The sequence below is a fragment of the Eleutherodactylus coqui genome, chromosome 6 (genome assembly GCF_035609145.1).
Source record: "Eleutherodactylus coqui strain aEleCoq1 chromosome 6, aEleCoq1.hap1, whole genome shotgun sequence".
NCBI lineage: Eukaryota > Metazoa > Chordata > Amphibia > Anura > Eleutherodactylidae > Eleutherodactylus > Eleutherodactylus coqui.
This window is the reverse complement of record NC_089842.1, coordinates 221,091,135-221,118,958: the sequence shown is the minus strand read 5'-3', so window position 1 is coordinate 221,118,958 and position 27,824 is coordinate 221,091,135. Positions and strand designations below refer to the sequence as shown.

Below are 27,824 nucleotides of genomic sequence, written 5' to 3'. Positions count from 1 at the left end.
GTTTGTAGCACACTCTGCACCTCTTTTGGGTCCTTCCCTTCGTCGCAGTGGAGGGAATTTCACGAGAAAGTGTTGCCCTGGTACAATCCTCGTGGCCTCGCTTCCAGAACTACTAGGCTGCTCCCCCACCTCCTGGTCCCCAAATATTAGGTCCCCCCCCTCCCCTGGCACTGTAAGCATTATACAGTGCCATCTGTACGGCCAGTTTTTTTGTACCACACCCGTGTTTTCCGCATGGCTCTATAGGGCTCCAGTACCTGGTCTGATAGATCGACCCCTCCCATGTACTTATTATAGTCGAGGACGCAGTCTGGTTTGGGGGTCTCTGCACTGGTACCTCGTACTGGGCAGGGGGTACTGCTGTGGCCGTGTATTGTCGTCAACATAAGGACATCCCTCTTGTCCTTATATTTAACGCACAATACATTGTCGCTGCATTGGGCCCGGCTCTCACCCCTTCTGAGCAGTTGCCCAAGCAGCGTCTTAGGGAGGCTTTTTTGATTTTTCCGAACAGTGCCACATGCCACTGTTCCTCTGGAAGCGAGGCTCTGAAGCAGGAGGACACTGGTATGAAAGTTATCCAGGTACAGATGGTAACCCTGGTCTAATAGTGGGTGCACCAGTTCCCACACAATTTTTCCTGTTACTCCCAGCATTCCGGGGGATCAATTTCGGTCTCCTTCCCCTCATAAATGCGGAACTTGTGGGTGTACCCCGATGTACTTTCGCACAGCTTGTACAATTTCACGCCATACTGGGCAGGTACTGGTGGAATTTTAGCCTCCCTTTGAAGCGTACCAGGGACTCATCTACAGATATATTTATCTCTAGGGTATATGCCTGGGCAAACTTGGAGGTAAAATACTCTATTACAGCCCTGATTTTATATTACCGATCACAATTGGGTGATCGCTGGGGGGGCACTGTCGGTTATCATTATAATGTAGGAATTTTTAAGATACTTTCAAAACGCGTCCTTGACATGCGGAACATTCGGGTGTGGTACAAACTATCTGTACTCTAGTACGCCCTGATCGTTGGCTTCTTTACTAGCCCCATAGTTACTATAAGCCGCCCAAATTTTTTTAGCTCTAATGCATCCACTGGAGTCCATCTATCGGGTCTTGCTTAGCTGGAATTGGGATTTTTTTTTGTATAAAATACTGGGCATACAAATTGGTCTGGGTGTCTATGTGGGCAATAAGCTCTTCTGAAAAAAAAAAAAAAAAAAAAAACTTGAAAAAGTCCCTCCCTCTGAGCCCTTGTGTACTAAATTGAATTCCTGGGTTCCCAATAAAGTCAGGGATCTGGGGCCTAACATTTTGAGGGGTACTCCAGTGAGCATCAGATACATTGGGGGCAGTGGCAGTCCTTGGACGCCTTCTCGGGGGTGCAGGGAGTTCAGATTCACTTGATAAGGATGATGAGGCAGTGAATAATGCCAGATAAGTGGGGTCATCCCACTATCTGGGTCTGATGCAATCATTGCATACGCTTCTTCTGCAGTGAACCTCCTGCAGGCCATAGTAATATAAAAATTTATTGGGCACACCGAAAAAAACTTTTATTGGACAGGACACTGCGGGATCACTGGGATGGGGTGACCACGGGACAGGGTCAGAAATAAAGAAACGACATAACACGAATTAACTATACGCTACACTGACTAATAACGGGATGGGTGACTGCAAAATGGGAATACAGCAGGAATTTTTTTCTTCTTCACACTGACATACACACTACAGGTCACAGCTACACTACCTCTTTTTTTCACAGTAGGTGCTCTCTCTACAAGCTACGGAAAGACATTGCGATGCTTGCCGATAGCCTGCCGGGCTTGGTCAGTGACCGCTTCTCTGACCAATAACAGCGATCATGAGGGAGGGACTGCTGTGATTGGTTCCCAGCCCGCAAGTAGTGATTGGCTGCTAACTATCTCAGCAGTCATCACTACTGTGTCGCCGTGGTAAAACTTTAACGACATGATTTAAGGGTACATCATGTTGCGAGAAGTACCCTTACGTCATATGGAGGGAAGGGGTAAAATTTCTCTGGCCTTTCCCGGGCCCTGCGCAGGTGTCTGGCGTCTTTCCGACGGGGGCATGCACAGAAGTTGGAGGAAGGTCCGTGGAGGATGATTGCACCGGGGTTCAAATGCAGAATGCCTCTGGTAAGACGTTTCATCTCTTCTCACCAATCACATCATTAAGGAAGATGAAACCTCAACTTTTTGTTTTTTTCCTTGGATAACGGCAATCACGTAACCAGGAACAGCATACATTCCAGAGGGTCGGTGCAGCTCTGGTGAAGTCCTGGAGGCAAACATGTGAGGTTTGTATTAGAGGTGTGTTTAGTCTGAGCGTGTTAGCGGATCGGAGTGAGCGCGCTGGGTGGGGTACAGCCAGGTGGGAAGCGATGAATGGTGGTGCAGCCCCATGGAGGGACGCAGTATGCTCTGTTTTAGCGTGGATCACGTGCCGGTGGGCTCAGTTGTCCTCTTATCTCAATGGATCTCCCACATGCCAAGGAAAAATAAAATTTAAAGTGCATCCGCTGCAGATATCTGCATGGGCATATTTTTTCCCCTTGGACATGAGGCCTTTAGAGACCGGTCTCTACATAATATTGCAGTTTAGAATATTTAACGTTCACTTGCTGCACCAGATATAATAACCACATGACACATTGTACTTCTGCTGTGAACATTTATCATAAAAACACGAAAGACACGTTTAGTCACTGATCCCTACAGATTAGAAGATGGTGGCCGCCTGGATGTTGCAACTGTAGGAGCCTCCGAGGGCAACAGCAGAGCTGTGGACATGATGCATCACTGACACCATCCCTTCCCATAATCAATTTCTGTGTGTGTGTCAGTATGAAATCTTATAAACTGCAATAAATCAGGCAAGTGGATGAGTGGAATGATCAGAGCTGCTGGGAGTAGTAGTACACCACATTAGAGAGTTGGAGGAATCATATAGAGCAGTGAGGGGGTGAGTGAGGCGCTTTAGACCCAGATGTCAGAGCTGCAGTCTCCGCCTGGATAGCGGCACTCGTGAGCCAAGGCTGGACCATGTGGCTCCTTCCCAAAATCCACCATGAAGTCAGGGTTCAGCTTGAGACCTCCCTTGTGAGTGTCCACATCGATCTGCAGCATGACGGAGCCGTTGCTGTGGAGGAGAGGGGACAGATCAGACACCGCTGGGACATCAGTAACATACAAATGAACATCTTCCCCTGGATGGATCCGGTAATGAGCACACCATAAAGCTATAGAACTAATGAGAAATCTGTGTGTACCTACACCATGGAGTATCCACCAGCAGACGCACACGTCACTTACCAGATCATGTCAGGGTAGAACTGCTTGTCCCAGCCGCTATACAGAGACGTAGTCACATAGAGCCTCTTCCCATCCAGGCTGAGCTGGATCATCTGAGGACCCCCGGGGACTCTCCTCCCCTATAAGACACAGGACAGGAGATGACATTGTGATCTGCGGGATGGCATGGAGCTGGAGGGCTGAGGATCCCTCACCTTTACGATCACTGGATCAGGCTGATGTTTTAGTTCTGGGTCATCTAGCACGGTGACCGGACCATCGCTCAGAATGCTGCCCGCAAGGAAGATCTGCAGAGAAGACGAACAGGTTGGAGAACATGGAGGCAAGAGCAGCTGCAGCCTTATCTGGGATCCGAGGAGCACCAGTCCTGGAATACAAGGCTCCTAAAGCAATCACCACATCACTGCAAGAAATGCTTCCATTGCCTGATGTCCCAAGATGCCTTGGGGGCTCCTGCCACCGCTCACCTGTCCTACCAGCTTTGGGTGTTGGGTGTCAGAAATGTCGTACTGCCTGATGTCACCATGAAGCCAGTTACTGAAGTACATAAAACGGTCGTCCAATGACAGCAGGATGTCCGTGATCAGACCTGTAGAGAAGGGCAGACAGAGGGTTAATGCACCCCAGCATTACCGTCCAACAGCGCCCCTGTCATTCTACCAGCAGCCTGACTGGTTACTGGGGCAGCACTGCATCCAGCAGAGGAGGCTGCTCCTGAGGGCATCAGTAAGGCCGAGTCAAGACTCTACAATGCAAATCTACCACCATACGAGTAAATGGGGATTTCGACAACACAAACCGAAGAAATCCGACAGACGTCGGATCAGCTTCATCCTGCATTCTCACAGACCTTGGAGCCAGAATGCAAGTTAAGGAAAAAGATTTCTTGAAATATTAGTTGTGTGAGGGTCCCACCCCAATATAACATTTTCAGAATCGGGCAGCCCAGCTGAAAAAAAAAACAAAAAAAAACAAAAACACATACCCACAGGTTTCAGTTCGGGCCCCAGAACACCCTCAAACTGCGTATCCCCATAACTGGTTATAATTTATGCGTCATGCTTGATATCAATGACTAGGTAAAATCATGACCAGAAATATGGGAGGCATATCATACCGATCGAAGGCTCGGCTGTGACACGTGGTCATAGCAGCAAGGCACTCAGAATAGTCGATCTGTGACAAATCGGTGATAGAGGCGGGATTTTTGGCGGTTTCCCTGTCCCATCCATGACAGCTATCCCTGAAGCCTGTGGGGTGACATCCTGTTCTAATATATATCCCAGTACGTGGGGGCATACGAGAAGAGGGGCATCCTGGACATCATGCAGCAGATATCTAAATACTGATGTGCGAGACGAGACCTTGTATAGATTTACGGGACACTGGGAGCCATCTCGGGTACAGACAGCCAAGGTTTATTATGTTGTAGGTGTATATGAGCATAAAGCTTACTCCCCCTCCACCATTGAAGCTCATTCGTGCTGTACTATATGGCAGGGATCCAGCTTCAGGCTCAGTGCCACAAAATCTACTCTGCCCATCACATGGTCACTGCTTCTTGCAGCAGACACTGAACCAGCAGTGCCCAAGTGAGAGGGGCATAAGACAAGATGGAGAAGCGCCACAGTGATGACAAGGCTGGTCCTACCTTCTTGGTCTCATGTACCAGACGCTCCACACAGCCACTCACCTGGCATCTCAGGTAGTGCCCACCCCTGCACCTTCTTGGCTGGCACCTGGATCACCTTCTCTGCAGCCCATTTTCCATCCTGAGAACAGGAGACATTAGATGTCAGTGATGCCTTGTATGTCACCAGGAGAGATCAGGGTACTCTGTGTGAAGCAGACCCCTCACCCACCCTACAAGGTGCCCACAAGGCAGGTCATGGAGGAGCTGTAGGAACATACCCCTTCTTCGACAAGCGTTCCCCCACAGGAAGGCTGCATAGCCCACAATCCCAAACTCCAGAGTCTCTCCTCAAACTCACTTTTGTCTTAAAGAAGCGGAATATAGAACTACTGAGGGCGCAGCCGACAAATCCCTGGGCAGCATCTGGGTTGTGCAGGAAGCGGATTTCCAGGGGAATCTGCCCGTCATCTCCTAGGTCCAGACTCTGTATACGAGTGTGCGTCTTCCAGTCCCACACGTGAAGGTGGTGGCCATAGTGTCCTAGAAAACAGAAGCTACACAAGACCTGGACCGCACAGTGCACCCTCATTCATCCGACATGGAGTGAGAAGCAGCTCGTGGCCGCCGTCCTCTATCCTACCTGCTGCTACATCATCTGGATTAAATCCACCAATGAGAGCTTTAGGGGCTCCCCACTCTGTGCTGATCATGACGTTGTGCCGTGGTTGGTACCAGAAGTCGTAGCCAAATGGTGCCGCCTGTCCTTTTTTCTCCCAGTTTCCTTTCACTTCAAACGTCTCTGCATCCAGCAAGACGAAGCCTCCTGAGATGTGGAGCAGAAGGAAAGTTACCAAAGCTGTGAGGAGACTCCAAGATAACATCCCATCCTTTTACGCCATCATGATCAGCACTCAGATGACGATGTCATAAGTGGCACCCTCACCTTTTGCATTCCCTTCAGGGTCTCCCAGGGTGCTGATCATAATATCCCCACAGCCCAGACAGTGAGAGGTGTGCATATACGCCAGTCCGCACTTTTCCTTTATGTCGTCCGCTTCCACCACCTGCAGGGAAATCACATACAGCAGTCACCCAGGAGAGTGCGGACAGTCCTGGGAGGCATCAGATAACACCCACCTTGTGAATACGAGGGGCTCGCGGGTCAGTGCCCACATCTACCACATAGACCCGGGAAGAGATGAGACATGGCAGGATCAGCTTGTCCCGCACTTTAGTGGAATCTCCAAAGCAGCTGCTGCAGGTGTTCCAGCCGGAGTGGTGCAGCTCATCATTCACATTGGGCATTGGCAGACGGTGAATGACCTGGAATATGGAAAAAAGGGTCACCAGCTACGCTCACAGCCAAAATTTACACTCACCCGCAGAGCTGCCACTCGATATTAGTGAGTGGAGATACAATACTGGCATTTAGAAGCTGCTCCCCAATAAATTCCAACAGACAGTGGGATAAAATGTTCTAACTTTTTATTAAATCAATTAAAAACTAACAGATGCATGTTTCGGGGTAGGCCCCTTCATCAATCAGGCTGGGTGAGACCTTGTTAAGGCTGGAGGATGTACCCAAAAGCCCTAGTGGTGCCAGAAGGAGTTGTCAGCCTATCTAGGGAGCACCAGGAGATAGTAGTGGGCTCCAAATGACCATTTAGTGGAACCATCTGATCAGCAGCGCCACTTTAGTGAGACTTCACACTTTTCTCTTCAACTCTTTGAAGCCTTTGGGCCCCAGATATTTTACCAGCCCCAGCCCCTTAACCCTTTCCAATCCACTGTCTGACATCTAAAGACATTCTGATTGAAGGCTGTACAGCTGCGACATTCTTACTGTAGATTACTGGTCGCTCTGTTGTCGGGGGCCTCTCTGGCATGTCACATACTGCAGTACTGGCTCTAGCCAGCAGATGGCGCCATTGTATAATGGTAGAAAGAGAAAGCCCCCTAGGAAACTCTGCAATCCAATTTTGAATTCAAAGGGTTAAAAACACAGTTTGCTCCACAGCTTTTCTATTTTTGTAATCAGATATTAGCATCACATCCACCTGGTCTAGAACCTTCTCTAGGTGACAGCAAATACCATCCATGTATGTAAAGCACATGTATAACTGATTGGTGCAGACACGCTTGTTACCTGGGAGTAATGTGCAGAATTCCGCTTCACATCCACAGTGGCCAGGTAGTCCGGCTTGTTAATCCCAGTGTTGCGATAGATGCATGGCACATAAATCAACTCCTCGTGGGGACCTAGACATGAGGGTCACAGAACAATGTTACAGGAGACCCCAGAGTAGAGCAGCCACCAACAGGACCCTCATCCCCCACTTGTGTGAGCGACTCAACAGCCTGGTGTTTAGCAGACCAGGATGGAGGATATCTGCTCCTCTGGTCAGGATCGCGGTGTATGTTTACATACCGTATGTTCACAGGATACCTCTATAGATCCCATATACATATCAGTCATGAATGTAAGCAGCAGCTTCTGGAGCCACCACCCCAAGACCACAGGAGATTACAGTGCATGAAGCAGTCACTATTCAGATAGTCCAAGAATCCCACCTATAGGAATCCCCCTCACTCCTTCTGCAGGTATAGATGTGGAGCGATTTGGGACATTTTCCTTCTACACTCCTTGTAAGTGTTCATTTCTCTTCATCACCATGCTTAGTCCTCCCCCCTCCTGCTCCCTATCCCCTCTCGCAGCATGCAGCCTCACAGCAGTGAGACACTGCAGCGGCATCCCCTCCATAGAACACCTGCAGGCTGGAGAATGAGATAGATCATCATAGGCTTCCAGATACCGTCAGATCTGTAGTGTGGCTATGTCAAGCACCCTTTACCTTTCATGGCGTCCAGAGGACTCTTGTATCCGGGACCACATGATCCACAATGAGCTGTAAAGAAGACAATATGTAAGGAGTAGAAGTCTGCAAGCCAACCATGATTGGCTGTGAGCCTCAGCATTGGGGTTTAGAGCCAATCATCCCTTTAATGACTACTCCAAGAGACAGTTGGTAAAAGGTGTTCCCATGAAGGAGAGGAGATGGCAGTGTGGGTGTCACAGGGGCTTTACCCATTAAATAAAGGCATAGAGCCTGGTTACTGATAGATCGGTTCTTCAATTATTGAGACATGACTCACATTGACCAAAGTAAGTAACTGTCAGCTCATAAGACATAGGAAGGCAGAAAAAGGCTACAAAATCTAAAAGACACAGGTGTACATCAATCCCCAGTGATCTCTACAGAAGGAGGACATTCAGGATGGTTCTATTCACCCTGGGAGTATCATGCTATATCACCCCAAGACCACAGTAGTGTGGGGGGTGGTAAGCTTGAAATAAGGAACCCAAGAAGAACAGCAGAGGACATATAGAAGAGTCTACAGACTGCAGAGACCTCTGTTCATAACCTTTCATGGATGTATGAGAAAGTGGAAGGTTTTTTTTGTTTTTTTTTCAATCATAGGCACAATGCTAAGGAGGAGGAACACTGCACAGCAACTCCACACCCCATCCAACTGAAGTACATTGGATGGGGCATTGTGGTTTGGGACATCATGGTTTGGCACTATGACGGAGGGGACATCATGGTTTCGGGCTCTTTGCTCCTCAGGGTCTGGATGCCTTGTGATCATTGAAGGAATATTGAATTCTCAGGTGGATCAGCACATCTTACAGGAGGATGTAAGCTGAAGAGAGGTTTTGTGCTGGTATTAGTGTATCTTGACGCCACCAGGAAGTGCTGGTGGAGCCAAGATTGACAGAGGGTTACGCCCCCTGATGCTGATTGGCTGCACAGCAGCCTTGCAAGTAGGTCCTGGAAGGCCACTAAAAGTGCAGGGAAAAAAGATACAGCGGGGCGCAAGTGCAGGCAAAATGCATACAGCGGGCTTTTCCAGCGCAGCCGGCGGCGCACCACAAGAGGCACACCCACCCAAATTCTGTTTCACATACCAGCCGCTGCTGCATGGTTGGGGGGACAGAGACTTATGCAGGAGCACACGGCGGCTGCCTTCCCCACCACCATCTTAGTTGGCATTGCTGGAGGGCCACTGGCGCTGCAGCCTCAGTGGGAACAGACAGTGCTATGCAGGACCACACGCCGGCAGCCTTCCCTCCACACCTCAGACAGCTTTCCCGACGGACGAGCACTAACGGTTATGGCGCAAGCTCTCAGCGGAGAACTGGGCGGCAGGGATCTGACTGTGCTGCCGGTGGAGCACAAGCACTCAGCGCGGCAGCTGTCAGCAGGGGAGTGACGTCCACCGAGCAGAGAGCCACGCCGGAAGAGCAGCAGCTCAGAAGGGCAGCGGGCACCAGGCTGTTCCAGCGGCTGAACAGAAGCGAAGAGGGCGGCAGCTGGGAGCGGGGGACCTTACAGTGAGAGTAAAATAACTTGTTAGGCTTACATAATTACATTTTAATGCTGCCATGTTATAGCTGTAACATGGCAGCATTTATGCACACTGTCCTGCTAGGACCTTCGTGCCTTGACCCAATTGGGAGCTAGGGGTGTGAGAGGGGCATTCCACCTGTCAAACCCCTAGCTTCTGGTGGCGTCAAGATACACTAATACCTTTTGTGCTTTGCGCCATTGCCTTCCAGCGTTGCAACAAGACGACGCAAAGTACGCAGGAAAGTCAGCTATAGAATGGTGGGGAGAGTCGTGCTTTGGAATGGCCAACCTCTGACAAAAAAAAAAGAAGAAAAAGCCCATGAACAGGAGCATTTTTTCTGTATTTCTTAAAACAGGCAGCATCTGAGTGCTGTGCGGGTTTTTTTCTCTTCCCATAGACCTAAATGGACAGATGTCATCTGTTAGGCTGGGTTCACACAGGACGGATTTGCAGCGGAAATTCCGTGCGGTAATCCACCTGCGGCTCCTAATCCGGGTATTAGCCAGCCACGTGGGTGAGTTTGCAAAAAATCTCGTCAACACGGGGCGGCCAATCCGTCGCGCCAACACCGGGTGGAACCGGCATTGCAACGTCTGATTGACAGCCGCAACTTGTCCATTTTTCTTTTCTCTGTTGCGGCCTCACTGTCAGTGGGGAGAGAAAGCCGCAACGGAATACCGGGGGGGTTGTCAAACTGCTCCGAAACACACTGAAACCTTGCGCAAGATTTCCGTCCCGGTGGAACCCAACCTAAGAGTACAGAATAGTGCATGCCATACATTTCATTCAGTCCGTGAGGGGTTAAAAAAAAACCAAAACCCACAGTCTGGTATGTTACATATGGATCTGTATGTTGTCTATCAACTTCACACGGATGAAATAAAAACCACTAAGGTATACACTACACTGGACATGGAGGAGAGCAAAGCAACCCAAAGAGATCTCCACATAAATAGGAGGAGGTTTCATCTACCCGATTCATCCAGCACACGGGCGCAGTTACCTGCATTATAGATGCCTGATTCCTGAGAGTAGTAGCGAGCCGTCAGCTAGAGGCAAACGGGATCTCAGTGGTAACAAGGTAATAATTGCACACTGACAACTGCTTGTGAGGCAGTCACCTGCACTGAGCGGTGATGAGCAGCTAATGACAGCAGGAATATCAGCACAATACAACCTACATAACTTATTACACCCCTGGGACATACAAGGCTACTGCAGGTGTGATAACCCTGACCACACAGGCCACTCGACCTGCACAACCTGCTCACATGCCTGCAGTCAACTGCACCATGAACACAGGAAAGTCAGAAGGGAGAAGAGTTCAGCGGGGCACAGAGAAGGGGGCAGGGGGCATCAGGAGACTCTCACCCATGCTGCTGTCTCTCACGCTCTGGGCAGGTGTCTCCAGCAAACTTTCTCTTCCCTCTTTGGACTCTTCCTTATATTCTGGGGAGGATGGATTGGGGGTGGTGAGGGGCGGCGCCACTTTCTATTTGTACCACCCAGACCAATCCTGACACCTGAAGCACGTGCCCCAGTGAGCCCCACTGCGTGTATATAGGGATGTAATCAGGGAGCCCCACTGCGTGTGTGTATATGTGTATGTATATATGTATATGTGTGTAATCAGGGAGTCCCACTGTGTGTGTGTGTATATGTGTATGTATATATATATATATATATATATGTGTGTATGTATGTATGTAATCAGGGAGTCCCACTGTGTAATCAGGGACACACACGTATATATAGGGGTGCAAGCAGGGAGCCCCGCTGTGTATAAACATATAGGAGTGGAATCAGGTAACCCCACTGTCCCACTGTGTATATATATCGTGGTGTAATCAGGGAGCCCTTTATATAAGTATTAAGAAGTCTTCATGGCGGTCTGGGCCTAAATAATCAGAAATGGACACCATCAGAGAAAACATCACCTTTTATCAGTGGAGGTAACTGCACTGTAATCACTATCACTGTGTAGAGCTGATATGCATTATATGATAACTGAATTATTCAGAGATATAATAAAGCTGAGCCGCTGTATCTGAGCCCATCCTGTAATACATATGTTACCGAATATATACTGTATAGAAACTTTCTTGGTGGAGGAAGGTGTGGGTTTTTCTCTGGGGCCCCTGAGATCTCTGTAAGCCCTGGCTATAGTAGGTTGTTAGTAGCCCTGAACCACCCGTGTATTTCTACGTCTGTAGCTGGTGCCTCATTAGGCCCCCTGTCCACGAAGTCCCGGGGCGAATCGCCGCCGCCTGGGAGCAGGAGCTGGCAGATGAATCTCCACCGGTCAGCCTATCTGACATCACAATGATTCTCCGCTCGTGGACACGGGGCCGGCGCTTTCCATAGCAACCCTATTAAGGCGTCAGACAGCGTGATTCGCCGGCGATTTACACATGGGTGTATGTCTGCATCTGTAATGCGGAGGAGTGTCCCGCTGTGACAGCGGGTGTCCCCACCTTAAAGGGGTTGTCCCGCGCCGAAACGTTTTTTGTTTTTTTTCAAACCCCCCCCCCCTCCCCCCCCCTCCCCGTTCGGCGCGAGACAACCCCGATGCAGGGACCTAAAGAAAAATCCGCACAGCGCTTACCTGAATCCCCGCGCTCCGGTGACTTCTTACTTACCGGCTGAAGATGGCCGCCGGCATCTTCTCCCTCGGTGGACCGCAGGGCTTCTGTGCGGTCCATTGCCGATTCCAGCCTCCTGATTGGCTGGAATCGGCACGTGACGGGGCGGAGCTACACGGAGCCCCATTGAGATAAGAAGAAGACCCGGACTGCGCAAGCGCGGCTAATTTGGCCATTAGACGGCGAAAATTAGTCGGCTCCATGGAAACGAGGACGCCAGCAACGGAGCAGGTAAGTGAATAACTTCTTATAACTTCTGTATGGCTCATAATTAATGCACAATGTACATTACAAAGTGCATTAATATGGCCATACAGAAGTGTATAGACCCACTTGCTGCCGCGGGACAACCCCTTTAAATCCAGATAGTGTGGGGGTCCGCCGATCAGGATGCCTGCTGCTTAGTTGCGGCACTCAAGTAAGTGTTGCGGGCCGGTGACATGTTTATCAGTCACATGACCCGATTGATGCATTCATGTGAATTCCAGACACCACCTTTATACAACGTGCACCACGGGGGCCGGTATGATCACTCGAGAGCCACAGCCACGTCAGACAGGTGGTGGAAACCTGACCAGCAGACCCCACCCATCTGTCTGGACGATGTGGCCCCTCCGCCCTGTCATCCGCGAAGCACGCACATGTCTACGCTGAAAAACGGATGAGAAAATGGCGTGTGGGGGACCCGCAGGCTATCGTGGGTTAAACGTAGCCAAAGAATGAGCGCATCTGAACGCGTTCAGCGGCGTACGGTCATGTGGTGGCCCGCCAGGCTCTTCTGTCCCACAAAGCAAAAGGATGGAAACGCCTGTTTTTTAACATTGTAGTGAATGGCAGAACGGCGCGCAAATGCCTTAAAGGAAAGAGAGTGAAACGGAAATGTTATAAAAAAAGGAGCGCAGCATCTCCCGCCGCCGCTTCTACAAGAACAACCATCTCCCGCTGCCCGCTCCTACCCTAACAACCATCTTCTGCTCCCCGCTCCTACGCCAACAACCATCTCCCGCTCCAAGCTCCTACGCCAACAACCATCTCCCGCTCCCCGCTCCTATGCCAACAACCATCTCCCGCTCCCCACTCCTACGCCAACAACCATCTCCTGCTCCCCGCTCCTACGCCAACAACCATCTCCCGCTGCCCGCTCCTACCCATACAACCATCTCCCGCCACTCGCTGCTACGCTAACAACCATCTCCTGCCACCTGCTGCTACACTAACAACCATCTCCCGCTGCCCGCTCCTACCCTAACAACCATCTCCCACCACCCGCTCCTACACTAACAACCATCTCCCGCTGCCCGCTCCTACCCTAACAACCATCTCCCGCTGCCCGCTCCTACGCAAACAACCATCTCCCGCTCCCCGCTCCTACGCCAACAACCATCTCCCGCTCCTACGCCAACAACCATCTCCCGCTCCTACGCCAACAACCATCTCCTGCTCCCCGCTCCTACTCCAACAACCATCTCCTGCTCCCCACTCCTACGCCAACAACCATCTCCTGCTCCCCGCTCCTACGCCAACAACCATCTACTGCTCCCCGCTCCTACTCCAACAACCATCTCCTGCTCCCCGCTGCTACGCCAACAACCATCTCCTGCTCCCCGCTGCTACGCCAACAACCATCTCCCGCTCCCCGCTCCTACACTAACAACTATTGCCCACCGCTATATACACACAAGCAGGTATATAGTGACACAGGGCCGGTATATATACACACAAGCAGGTATATAGTGACACAGGGCCGGTATATATACACACAAGCAGGTATATAGTGACACAGGGCCGGTATATACACACAAGCAGGTATATAGTGACACAGGGCCGGTATATATACGCACAAGCAGGTATATAGTGACACAGGGCCGGTATATATACACACAAGCAGGTATATAGTGACACAGTGCCGGTATATATACACACAAGCAGGTATATAGTGACACAGTGCTGGTATATATACACACACAAGCAGGTATATAGTGACACACGGCCGGTATATATACACACAAGCAGGTGTATAGTGACACAGTGCTGGTATATACACACAAGCAGGTATATAGTGACACACGGCCGGTATATATACACACAAGCAGGTATATAGTGACACAGTGCTGGTATATATACACACAAGCAGGTATATAGTGACACAGGGCCGGTATATATACACACAAGCAGGTATATAGTGACACAGGGCCAGTATATATACACAAAAGCAGGTATATAGTGACACAGTGCTGGTATATATACACAAGCAGGTATATAGTGACACAGTGCTGGTATATATACACACAAGCAGGTATATAGTGACACAGGGCCGGTATATATACACAAAAGCAGGTATATAGTGACACAGGGCCGGTATATACACACAAGCAGGTATATAGTGACACAGGGCCGGTATATACACACAAGCAGGTATATAGCGACACAGGGCCGGTATATACACACAAGCAGGTATATAGTGACACAGGGCCGGTATATACACAAAAGCAGGTATATAGTGACACAGGGCCGGTATATACACACAAGCAGGTATATAGTGACACAGGGCCGGTATATATACACACAAGCAGGTATATAGTGACACAGGGCCAGTATATATACACAAAAGCAGGTATATAGTGACACAGTGCTGGTATATATACACAAGCAGGTATATAGTGACACAGTGCTGGTATATATACACACAAGCAGGTATATAGTGACACAGGGCCGGTATATATACACAAAAGCAGGTATATAGTGACACAGGGCCGGTATATACACACAAGCAGGTATATAGCGACACAGGGCCGGTATATACACACAAGCAGGTATATAGTGACACAGGGCCGGTATATACACACAAGCAGGTATATAGCGACACAGGGCCGGTATATACACACAAGCAGGTATATAGTGACACAGTGCTGGTATATACACACAAGCAGGTATATAGCGACACAGTGCTGGTATATACACACAAGGAGGTATATAGCGACACAGTGCTGGTATATATACACAAGCAGGTATATAGTGACACAGTGCTGGTATATACACACAAGCAGGTATATAGTGACACAGGGCCGGTATATACACACAAGCAGGTATATAGTGACACAGTGCTGGTATATATACACAAGCAGGTATATAGTGACACAGTGCTGGTATATACACACAAGCAGGTATATAGTGACACAGTGCTGGTATATATACACAAGCAGGTATATAGTGACACAGTGCTGGTATATACACACAAGCAGGTATATAGTGACACAGTGCTGGTATATACACACAAGCAGGTATATAGTGACACAGTGCTGGTATATATACACACAAGCAGGTATATAGTGACACAGTGCTGGTATATACACACAAGCAGGTATATAGTGACACAGTGCTGGTATATACACACAAGCAGGTATATAGTGACACAGTGCTGGTATATACACACAAGCAGGTATATAGTGACACAGTGCTGGTATATATACACACAAGCAGGTATATAGTGACACAGTGCTGGTATATACACACAAGCAGGTATATAGTGACACAGTGCTGGTATATACACACAAGCAGGTATATAGTGACACAGGGCCGGTATATACACACAAGCAGGTATATAGTGACACAGGGCCAGTATATATACACAAAAGCAGGTATATAGTGACACAGTGCTGGTATATATACACAAGCAGGTATATAGTGACACAGGGCCGGTATATACACACAAGCAGGTATATAGTGACACAGGGCCGGTATATATACACAAGCAGGTATATAGTGACACAGTGCTGGTATATACACACAAGTAGGTATATAGTGACACAGTGCTGGTATATATACACAAGCAGGTATATAGTGACACAGTGCTGGTATATATACACACAAGCAGGTATATAGTGACACAGTGCTGGTATATACACACAAGCAGGTATATAGTGACACAGTGCTGGTATATACACACAAGCAGGTATATAGTGACACAGTGCTGGTATATACACACAAGCAGGTATATAGTGACACAGTGCTGGTATATACACACAAGCAGGTATATAGTGACACAGTGCTGGTATATATACACACAAGCAGGTATATAGTGACACAGTGCTGGTATATATACACACAAGTAGGTATATAGTGACACAGGGCCGGTATATATATATAAAAGCGGGTATATAGTGACATATGGGAGTGTTTCTGCGAAAAGCTCTCCTATTTCTCCTTCAGGGGAGAACTACAACTCCCAGCTTGCCTCCCCTTCACCAAGATAGAGGAGCCCAACAACGGCGCCTCCCCACTCCTAAGCACGCCCCGCCCCTCTCAGCACACATAGGGTTGGCGACGTCCCGCGCCCCGCCCACACTCCAGCCTCTACATGGCGACGACCGGATGTGACGGAAGACGACTTCCGGCAGAGACGCAGTGTCATTGCGGCGGACATGATGATGATGGGCAGCGAGATGCGGTTGTTCCCCGGAGGACCGGCACCGGGAGAGCTCCACTCCTTTCCGGGCCAGGGGCCCCACAGGCACACGCTGTAGGTAGTGGGGGCACCGGCTGTCCTATATGTGTCTCCTTGTGTACGGGGAGCCGGCCTAAACAACTGTCCAGCCATATGTAGGACGTCACCCTGTTTATATATGGTGGCACATACGTACATGTCCTTATTATATATGTATATGTATACCCCCTCTTATTACCTGGGTGTATAGATATATGGGAAGTGCATGTATGTGTGTATATATAGCTATTCTATATAACTGGGGGTGCATACAGGAAGTGTGGAACTACAGCGTTTCCCCAAAAATAAGACCCGTCCAGGTCCTCCCGCCCCACAAAGCCCCATTATATATATGTGTCTACCTGAAAATAAGACAGTGTCATATTAATTTTTGATCAAAAAGGTTTAACTTTTTTACATGTATAGCTGCCTGGACACTATTTAAATTGGCTTTTTTAATTACCTGTTAGCAGGTCTTAATTTTGGAGTAGGGCTTATATTTCAAGCATCCTCAAAAAGCCTGAAAAATCATTTTGCATCCTCAAAAATTCTAGAAAATCATGCTATGTCTTATTTTCAGGGAAACAGGGTATACATATATATGTAATGCAGCTAGGGCTTATTTTCAGGGAAAAGCGTTATACTTCCTCTACAGCCCAATATTCTATATTTACTGTCCCATATGTAACTACCCCCCGGTTATATATAGTACCAGGTGTTCTATATTTATGATTGCTGATCGCTTTAACCATATTATTTGGCTATTTCCTTGCAGGAACCCGATGGTGACCGGGACTTCGGTGCTGGGAGTGAAGTTTGATGGCGGGGTGATGATCGCCGCGGACATGTTGGGCTCGTACGGCTCGCTGGCGCGATTCCGTAACATCTCCAGGATAATGAAGGTTAATTCGTGCACCATGCTGGGGGCGTCCGGAGACTACGCCGACTACCAGTACCTGAAGCAGGTGCTGGAGCAGATGGTGTAAGTGTGGCTGGCCTCTGTCATGGAGGAGCTGTCAGCTATAGTAGTCTGCCCATGTAGAGGGGTGAGACTGCCCGGTGCGGAGGGTGTGGCGGGCATTCATTATCACTAACGACTCTCCATGTCTTCATCACAGGATTGACGAAGAGCTGGTAGGGGACGGGCACAACTACAGTCCGAAGGCCGTCCACTCCTGGCTCACCCGCGTCATGTACAACCGCAGGAGTAAGATGAACCCGCTCTGGAACATAGTGGTGCTGGCGGGGTTCTACAAGGGAGAGAGGTGAGCCAGCCCGGGGCCCTCATTACCCACTTTGGGGCCCACATCAGCTGCCGAGCCCCTTTTGAATTTCCTCTCATCTTCTCTATAATGACTGCAACTTCTGGGAGAAACATAACTTACTGGGTCTCTAGCGCCACTGGAGGAGAAGCAAAGGCTGGTTCATTGTTGTCTGTAACCTAGCAACAGCCAATTCCCATAGGTGGCCATCGGAGCCCCGGATACCAGATGGTCAGTTGCCAAGGCGGTAGTTTTATATGGTGCGAGTTAGTGTTGTGATATTCTGACTTCAGGGGTGGGGAAGAGATCCAGAGGGCACCAGATTGGGGGAGCTTGAGTGTTCTGCACCCCTTGCCAACACTACGGGGAATCTGAGGGTCCCGGTCCATAATAATAATCTTTATTTGTATAGCGCCAACGTATTCCGCAGCGCTTTCAGGCATGGATAAATGCAAAACAATACAACAATTACAATATAAGGTACATTGGGTTAGACACAAATGGGTTGGGGGTGGTGCAGGAGGTGCAGGGGGTGGGGAACACAGGCAATAGGGAATTTTATGTACAGATCATTTATCAGAAGGTAAACAGGGTGGAGCACCATAGGGAGGGGCGAGGGACTAGGTCAGGAGATTTGGTATGCTTTCCTGAAGAGGTGCGTTTTTAAGGCACGTCTGAAATTTTGTGCATTGGGAATTGTCCGGATGCCTTGGGGTAGAGCGTTCCAGAGGATGGGTGCTGCTCTGGTGAAGTCCTGTAGGCGAGCATGTGAGGTTCGTATTACAGGGGTGTTTAGTCTGAGTGTGTTAGCCGATCAGAGTGAGTGGGCTGGGTGGTGTACTGACAGGAGGGAGGCGATGTATGGTGGTGCAGCGCCATGCAGAGCTTTGTGAGTGAGGTAGAGGAGTTTAAATTTAGTTCTGCAGTGGATGAGCAGCCAATGCAGCGACTGGCATAATGCAGAGGCATCTGAATAACGACTGGATAGAAAAATGAGCCTAGCTGCCGCATTTAGTATGGATTGGAGTGGAGCGAGTCTAGTGCGGGGGAGGCCGATAAGTAGCGAGTTGCAGTAGTCAAGCCGGGAGTGGATGAGGGCGACCACGAGTGTCTTTAGCGTGTCCGTGGTCAGGAACAGCCGTATTTTAGCAATATTTCAGAGGTGCATGTGGCATGTTTGGGCCAGAGATTCGATATGGGGGGTAAAAGAGGTCAGAGTCCAGTGTGACCCCAAGGCATCGGGCATGCCGTCTGGGGGTTATGATGGTGCCAGACACTGGAATGGAGATGTTGAGGGGAGGTCGGTTAGAAGGTGGAAAGCCAAGGAGGTCAGTTGTCCATGCTACTTCTGGCAGGTGGAGCACCTGAGAGTCTTGCATCACAGTGCCATGCGGGGGGAAAATCGCATGTGTATGACCCTATTCAGAGGAATGGGATTCATATTTGTGTGTCTCTCAACCCACAAATCTCATGTGATTTTTATCTTTTTTTTTTCTTGGCCATGTGAAGCCAGTCTCAATAGGGCGATACCAAAAAAAAGCCGCCTCTTCACGTCACCTCTGTAAATATGATCCCATGGTAAGAAACCTACTAATAGTTCTGACTTGTTTGTATTTGCCTCTCCAGTTTTCTAGGTTACGTAGACAAGTTGGGTGTGGCCTACGAAGCTCCAACGATAGCCACCGGCTTTGGCGCTTACCTGGCTCAGGTATGTGGAGGCATTGCTATGTGTTGTGGACCTCACAGGGAGTGACTTTCGGGAGCAGGACTGCTGAGAATATCCGGAGTTAGTCAGCGCTTCTCTTCTTCCTTCTGCAGCCGCTGATGCGGAAAGTGATTGAGAATAAGCCAAAGCTGACGCGGGAAGAGGCCCGGCAGCTGATCGAGCGCTGCATGAAGGTGATGTACTACCGAGACGCCAGGTCCTACAACAGAGTAAGTCGTCCGGACTAGCGGCCGAGATCGGTCTGCTCTGCGCGGTACAAGGGTAACCGTACCTTTCTCTTACAGTATGAGATCGCCACCGTCACAGAGAGCGGCGTGGAGATCGAGGGGCCGCTGTCCTCCGACACCAACTGGGAGATCGCACATCTCATCAGGTTAGCTGCATTGTCCGTCCCCTATATAGTAATCACCAGCTATATGTGACTCTAATTCTGCCCTCTGTCTCTTGCAGTGGATTTGAATGATGACTTGCGCCTTCCTGCAGCTGTGACTCTCTTGTTTTTGCTTTTGAATCTTCTTAGTGTTTTTCTATATTAAAAAAAAAATAATAATAAATCTGAAGTCTGGCCTGTGTCCATGGTAACGGCGTCTTGTCATCTGTCTGACCGGATCCATTGCTTTCTGTACTATCCGCTGGTGTCTGATCTCCACTTACCCCAGGCCTGCAAGTCTAACCTACGGACTTAGAGGGAACTTGCTGTGTTTACGGTGTGATCTGATACCAAGCTGTGACGTTGGCACACATGGTGTGCCTCTTCAGCTGGCTGTGTGTGCCCTCTTCCATGGGGATGTGTGTATATAAAATGCAGCTTTCTGGGGTCCTCTTTCCATCACATTTTTACCCCATAATGTAGTTTATGAGCTCAAACATAACAGGTTCCCTTAAAGAGTTCTTAGTGAGTTATTAAAAGGGTCCCATAAAATTGAACATGTGTTGCCCCCAATGCTGGGACCTCCAGTGATCAGCTGTATAATCGATTACGTTACCAGCGGCCCTCCAGTTATAAGCCTTCGCTGGGGTGGCACACCTATGGCAGAGTTGTGGACCAAAAAGGCAATACTTAAAGACGTTCGATTCAGCGGCAGCAAGGATTTGGTGCGTGTATAATCAGCAAAGTTTTATTCCTATCGCTTACAAATAATACGACGTTTCTACCGGCACGCGGCCTTCGTCACGCATAAAACCGTACAGACAGTGTGCAGTTTAACCCTTTCCAATCCAATTATTTTTTCTCAGCCATTCTCCCCAGCTCCAAATAAATTGGAGCTGGTGAAAATGGATGAGAAAAAATACATTTCCCTGCACCCTCCTGAACTGATAAGAGTTTAGGAGGGTGCAGGTGCTCACTGCACCGTGGAGGGATCTGCTTATCTGTCCGGCGTCTTCCGCATTCTCCCTTCTGCCTCCCGGCTCGGCGATCATGTGACCGCTGGGGTCAGGTGGCACCCAGGGGTCACATGATCGCCGAGTCGGGAGACAGAAGGGAGAATGCGGAAGACGCCGGACAGGTAAGCAGGCCCCCCACGGTGCAGGCTCCCGGCTCGGCGTTCATGGGACCGCTGGGGGTCTGGTGACACCGGCGGTCACATGATCGCCGGCCGGAATCTCCGTGCATTACATAGCGCTAATTGAGCGCTATGTAATGTGTAAAGGAGAAGGCAGAAAGTGTTAAAAACCCTTTCTGCCTTCTCCTCGGGGGTCCTCGATGAGGACCAGTGCAGGAGTGTATCTGCACCCAATGTGTGTGACGATCGGGTGCAGATGCACTCCTGCACTGCAGTGTCGGGCCTGCCCCGACATCGGAGCTGTGGAGGGAAATTATAATGTCGGGGCAGGCCTGACATTGGATTGGAAAGGGTTAAATAACATCATAAGGACCACCATCAATAGTGATCTGTTCAGATCGCCTCCCCCCACAATTAATTACTCTGTACAATCAAGGCAATCGTCATGCCAGCTTCTCTCCTGGGCTCGTCCCAGATCCAGGTGCGGTTAGTCCCTTTAATGTATCTTTCGGCATTCAGTGTGCTCAACTATGCATGTCCTATTAATCAACTGGGACATATCTGTTCCTGTCCGGGTTGCCCTAATTATGATATAATCTTGCATTATTGTAACTGGTAACAATGCCCTCCTTTCTCCATTTTCTCAAGGTGATTACATACACCCATGGCAACCAGCTAGACATATTCACCACACTCTTCAGTGTGGCACCAGAACTGCCACAAATTCCCAGTCTGGCACCAATCGCTTACATATAATCCTGTTCTCGCTTCGGATCATGTTTTATGCTACAGCGGAGAGCGACCTACATATTATTTAATGGCTTACTTTGGTTTTATTCCCCTCTGTCTTCCATGCTCTACAGCTTTCCTCATCCACATGTATTATAGGGAGGCTCTTGGTTATGTACTACTACAATTAATAGGGCCTTCCAGGAAGAATACTATCACTTGTGCTCAGGATGGGTCGTTAATAGAGATGAGCGAGCGTACTCGGATAAGCAGTACTCGCTCGAGTAATTTGCTTTATCCGAGTATCGCTGTGCTCGGGTCTAAAGATTCGGGTGCCGGCACGGAGCGGGGAGCTGCAGGGGAGAGCGGGGAGGAACGGAGGTAAGATCTCTCTCTCCCGCCCGCTCTCCCCTGCTCCCCGCTGTGACTCACCTGCGACTCACCTGTCAGCCGCAGCGGCACCCGAATCTTTAGACCCGAGCACAGCGATACTCGGATAAAGCCAATTACTCGAGCGAGTAGTGCTTATCCGAGTACGCTCGCTCATCTCTAGTCGTTAACACTTGATCAGCTGGGGTCTGCTGTTTAGGATATTAGGCGGCTGCTGACGGCGCTGCAAATACAGATGCTCTGACTGATAAAGGGGCTGGTGCAGCTCGCATTGATTTCAGAGGCCCGTCCCTACATCATTGTGGTCAGAGCAGGCGCTTCCACTAACCGCTGAGTATTTGTGGTGCTGGCGCTTGATTGAGTACATCGAGGAAAGCATTATGCCATATGCACCACAGCACATGCTCTGGCGGTAAGCGTCTTCCTGAAGTGTGTCAGCCATGACTTGAGAAGGAGGGGGCTTAGGACTTGAAATGAGCCGAACAGCCCGCCGCTCTGCAACATGACCAGCAATGAGAGGAAGACCACTCGCACCATGTGAGCCAGTGCTGGAACTGGACTCAGAGACGTGCATTCACACGCAGGTTCCGTTCAATTGCGCTACAGACAGACCTCGCACATGAAAAGAACACGTATAATCCGATCTTTCTCTCCATATTAGTGATTTTCCTTGTGGACCAATGCTCTGAGAGAGAGAGACATTGTACCATGTCTAAAACAGAAAACCTCCAGGGAGGAGATACTCAAGGGCGTGCCATTACTTAAAATTGGCACCAGATTCTTGGCTGACACTTCAATGGAATCGGTGCGCTTTTCTGCCAGAAACGTGGTGCTGGGAAAACTCCACTAGGTGAGCGCTAGGGCCGGAGACACTCTCCAAGGACAAATTATGTTCCGTTCCCTTCCAGGGGGAGTATCTGTTCAGGCCAGAACTTGATAAGATCCTGGAAGAAGCGGGTAAAACTGATCCTAAATCTTCCTAAAAAGAATTCTTCACAGGCATACCAGCCTAGAGAACAGAAAAGTAGAGGCAAAACACCTAGATGGCCATACCTTAAAGGAGGCACAGGGAAGAGGTCCCTTTTTCCCAGACAGCCTGAGCGCAGATAAAATGACAGGACCTGTAGTGGGTCTCAGGGAGATGGTGCCAGATTACTGGGAATACCTGGGTTCTGAAGATAATATCCCAGGGGGTACAAGCTGGAGTTCTTGTCCCTTTCTCCCCCAAAATTTTTAGCTACGTCGAACCAGACCCCTCTCCTCAAAGAAAGATTGGAGAAAGGGTTTCATGATTTAACCCCTTAGTGACAGCCAATACGCCTTTTTACTGACATCACTAATGGGCCTTAAACCCACACATAAATTTTGTCTAAGGCAGGGGCTCGGCTGACCACTGACAGCCAGGCTCCTGCTCTAACTGCCAGATGCAGAGAAGCCTCAGATCCTGGCAGTTTGACCCCTTACGTGCCACAATCAATAGCAACTACAGCATTTAAGCAGATGACAGGTAGAGGGTGCACCTTCTGTCACCCATCAGTATCTTGTGATTGTAAGGTAACACTAGGTTCCCATGGTAGATGGAAGCCTCACAAAAGCCTCCATGTCTGCCATGTAAATCTGCCTATTAGGCCCTGCCTCCAGCAGAGTCTAGTAGGCTGCTGTCATAGGCTTAGCAGAATGCACGACATAATTAATGCAGTGTACTATCCTAGCAATTGAACTATCGCAACTTCAAGTCTCCCTGAGGGGCTAAAAAATAGCGTCAAAAAAAGTTTGATGAAAGGTTAAAAAAAATTCAATTTAAAGAAAAAATTTTTCAATGGATAAAAAAATAAAACCACATTTTTAAAAGCAGCACAAAATAGATATTAACACATTTGTAATGACCCAGACAATGAAAATATTTTGATAAAAATGAGTGGGATAGCGGCTAAATATCCGCTCTTTTCTCACTGTGGACACGCTAAAAACGCTTACTGTTGCCCTCATCCACTCCCGGCTCGATTATTGCAACTCGTTGCCGATCGGCCTTCCCTACACCAGACTCTACCCTCTCCAATCCATCCTGAATGCGGCAGCCAGGCTCATCTTCCTGTCCAGCCGCTACTCAGACGCCTCTGCCCTGTGCCAGTCACTGCACTGGCTGCTCGTTAAATACAGAATTCAATTTAAACTCGCTACCTTCATCCAAAAAGCCCTCCACAGTGCAGCGCCCCCCTATATTGCCTCCCTCATCTCAATCCATCACCCAGCCTGGGCTTTCCGCTCTGCTAACAAAACTAGACTGCACACCCCTCTAATTCGAACTTCTCATTCCCGCCTCCAAGACTTCTCCAGAGCAGCACCGGTCCTCTGGAACGCACTACCAAAGGCTACCCGAGCAATCCAGGACTCGCAGAACTTCAGGCGTGCTCTAAAAACGCACCTCTTCAGGGAGGCATACCGCATTCCCTAAACAAACCCCTCTGTACTCCGCCTGATAACATGCTCCCTGACCTACTGACTGCAATCCCTGCCAGCCACCATCAACTGCCCTTGCAGTCATACCGATTCTGCCGTCACACGGCTAAATGTCTGACCATTGTCTGTGTCTAGTATCCCTCACTCTTCACCTCGCCATACAGTGCACATCTTCAGCCTCTTTACCTTCTGTATCACCCCATTACTTGTAGTATGTAAGCTCGTTGGAGCAGGACCCGCACCCCTACTGTTTCCATCAACTGATTACTATGTAACCGTGGTTCTGTAATGTTTGTATTGTCTTTCTGTATTCCCCCTGTCTATGTAAGCGCTGCAACAAAGCACAATCACTGCCTGCATGACACTCCGCTGCCACTTCTCCTGGGTTACATGCTGACCAACCCCCCCCCCCCCCCCCCCCGCACGACCCAATGTCCACAGCGCACACCAAAGTGTCCCTGCACAGCCTTCAGCTGAACTCATGCCACACCACCCTCATGTCTATTTATAAGTGCGTCTGCCATGAGGAGGAACCGCAGGCACACACTGCAGAGGGTTGGCACGGCTAGGCAGCGACCCTCTTTAAAAGGGGCGGGGCGATAGCCCATAATGCTGTACAGAAGCAATGAGAAATCCAATCCTGTGCCACCTCCATCAGGAGCTGCACACGTGGGCATAGCAATGGGGAACCCATGTGCCACACACTATTCATTCTGTCAAGGTGTCTGCATGCCCCAGTCAGACCGGGGTTTTTTATAAATAGTCACAGGCAGGTACAACTCCGCAAGGGGAATTCCGTGTACACCCACAGCATGGGTGGCTCCCTGGAACCCACCGGCAGTACATAAATATATCCCATTGCAGTGCCCATCACAACTGAGGTAACGTCCGATTAAATGCAGGTGGGCTTTGGCCCACACTGCATGCCCCAGTCAGACTAGGGTTCTTTAGAAGTGGACACATGGAGTTACAACTCCGTGTGGACCGACAGCATGGGTGGGTGCCAGGAAGCCACCGGCGGTACATAAATATATCCCATTGCATTGCCCATCACAGCTGAGGTAACGTCAGCTTTAATGCAGGTGGGCTAAAAATTAGTAGGATTACACTGTAGGCGATGGCCCAAAAATTGGTGTACCAACAGTACAAATGTACTTGAGAAAAATTGCCCATGCCCAACCAAGAGGGCAGGTGAATCCCATTAATCGCTTTGGTTAATGTGGCTTAATTTGTAACTAGGCCCAGTTCAAATAAAAATTGGTTCAGGTGAAAGTTTCAATGCTTTATTGAATTGAGAATTGAAACGTATAAACATTGTTTACAAAAATTATATGACTGAGCCTTGTGGGCCTAAGAAAAATTGCCCGTTCGGCGTGATTACGTGAGGTTTCAGGAGGAGGAGCAGGAGGAGGAGGATGAATATAATACACAGATTGATGAAGCTAAAAGGTCCCCGTTTTTGATGGGGATACAGAACGATGCTTCAATCCGCGGGTGCAGCCTATGTATTGTTTAGGTATCGCTGCTGTCCGCTGGTGGAGAAGAGAAGTCTGGGGAAATCCAGGCTTTGTTCATCTTTATGAGTGTAAGCCTGTCGGCACTGTCGGTTGACAGGCGGGTACGCTTATCCATGATCATTCCCCCAGCCGCACTAAACACCCTCTCTGACAAGACGGTAGCCGCAGGACAAGCAAGCACCTTCAGGGCATACAGCGCGAGTTCAGGCCACGTGTCCAGCTTCGACACCCAGTAGTTGTAGGTGGCAGAGGCGTCAGGGAGGACAGTCGTGCGATCGGCTACGTACTCCCTCACCATCCTTTTACAGTGCTCCCGCCGACTCAGCCTTGACTGGGGAGCGGTGACACAGTCTTGCTGGGGAGCCATAAAGCTGTCAAAGGCCTTGGACAGTGTTCCCCTGCCTGCGCTGTACATGCTGCCTGATCTCCGCGCCTCCCCTGCTACCTGGCCCTCGAAACTGCGCCTTCTGCCATCCCAGCGCTGTCGGATGGGAATTTTACCATCAGTTTGTCCGCCAGGGTCCTGTGGTATAGCATCACTCTCGATCCCCTTTCCTCTTCGGGTATGAGAGTGGAAAGGTTCTCCTTATACCGTGGGTCGAGCAGTGTGTACACCCAGTAATCCGTAGTGGCCAGAATGCGTGTAACGCGAGGGTCACGAGAAAGGCATCCTAACATGAAGTCAGCCATGTGTGCCAAGGTACCTGTACGCAACACATGGCTGTCCTCACTCGGAAGATCACTTTCAGGATCCTCCTCCTCCTCAGGCCATACACGCTGAAAGGATGACAGGCAAGCAGCATGGGTACCCTCAGCAGTGGGCCAAGCTGTCTCTTCCCCCTCCTTCTCATGCTCCTCCCCCTCCTCAACGCACTGAGATATAGACATGAGGGTGCTCTAACTATCCAGCGACATACTGTCTTCCCCCGCCTCCATTTCCGAGCGCAAAGCGTCTGCCTTTATGCTTTGCAGGGAACTTCTCAAGAGGCATAGCAGAGGAATGGTGACGCTAATGATTGCAGCATCGCCGCTCACCATCTGGGTAGACTCCTCAAAGTTTCCAAGGACCTGGCAGATGTCTGCCAACCAGGCCCACTCTTCTGTAAAGAATTGAGGAGGCTGACTCCCACTACGCCGCCCATGTTGGAGTTGGTATTCCACTATAGCTCTACGCTGCTCATAGAGCCTGGCCAACATGTGGAGCGTAGAGTTCCACCGTGTGGGCACGTCGCACAGCAGTCGGTGCACTGGCAGATTAAACCGATGTTGCAGGGTCCGCAGGGTGGCAGCGTCCGTCTTGGACTTGCGGAAATGTGCGCAGACCCGGCGCACCTTTCCGAGCAGGTCTGACAAGCGTGGGTAGCTTTTCAGAAAGCGCTGAACCACCAAATTAAAGACGTGGGCCAGGCATGGCACGTGCGTAAGGCTGCCGAGCTGCCGAGCCGCCACCAGGTTACGGCCGTTGTCACACACGACCATGCCCGGTTGGAGGCTCAGCGGCGAAAGCCAGCGGTCGGTCTCCTCTGTCAGACCCTGCAGCAGTTCGTGGGCCGTGTGCCTCTTCTCTCCTAAGCTGAGTAGTTTCAGCACGGCCTGCTGACGCTTGCCCACCGCTGTGCTGCCACGCCGCGCGACACCGACTGCTGGCGACGTGCTGCTGCTGACACATCTTGATTGCGAGACAGAGGTTGCGTAGGAGGAGGAGGAGGGGGAGGAGGAGG

The 27,824-nt window shown here is 49.8% G+C and overlaps 2 protein-coding genes across 2 annotated transcripts; one reads left to right on the top strand and one right to left on the bottom strand.

The window, feature by feature from the left end:
• Window positions 1-2,691: 2,691 nt before the first annotated feature.
• On the bottom strand, window positions 2,692-10,859 carry SELENBP1 (selenium binding protein 1). Its single transcript, XM_066608875.1, has 12 exons — window positions 10,761-10,859; window positions 7,832-7,885; window positions 7,126-7,238; window positions 6,117-6,302; window positions 5,923-6,043; window positions 5,620-5,802; window positions 5,338-5,519; window positions 5,040-5,118; window positions 3,814-3,935; window positions 3,541-3,633; window positions 3,347-3,465; window positions 2,692-3,173 (listed from the first exon to the last, which is right to left on the bottom strand). The coding sequence occupies exons 1-12, from the start codon at window positions 10,762-10,764 to the stop codon at window positions 3,011-3,013; spliced, it is 1,419 nt and encodes a 472-aa protein (XP_066464972.1). The 5' UTR covers window positions 10,765-10,859; the 3' UTR covers window positions 2,692-3,010.
• Window positions 10,860-16,392: 5,533 nt separating this feature from the next.
• Window positions 16,393-20,084, top strand: PSMB4 (proteasome 20S subunit beta 4). The gene is made up of 7 exons (XM_066608878.1): window positions 16,393-16,550; window positions 17,290-17,496; window positions 17,633-17,779; window positions 19,403-19,484; window positions 19,595-19,711; window positions 19,787-19,875; window positions 19,953-20,084. The coding sequence occupies exons 1-7, from the start codon at window positions 16,453-16,455 to the stop codon at window positions 19,963-19,965; spliced, it is 753 nt and encodes a 250-aa protein (XP_066464975.1). The 5' UTR covers window positions 16,393-16,452; the 3' UTR covers window positions 19,966-20,084.
• Window positions 20,085-27,824: the final 7,740 nt, after the last annotated feature.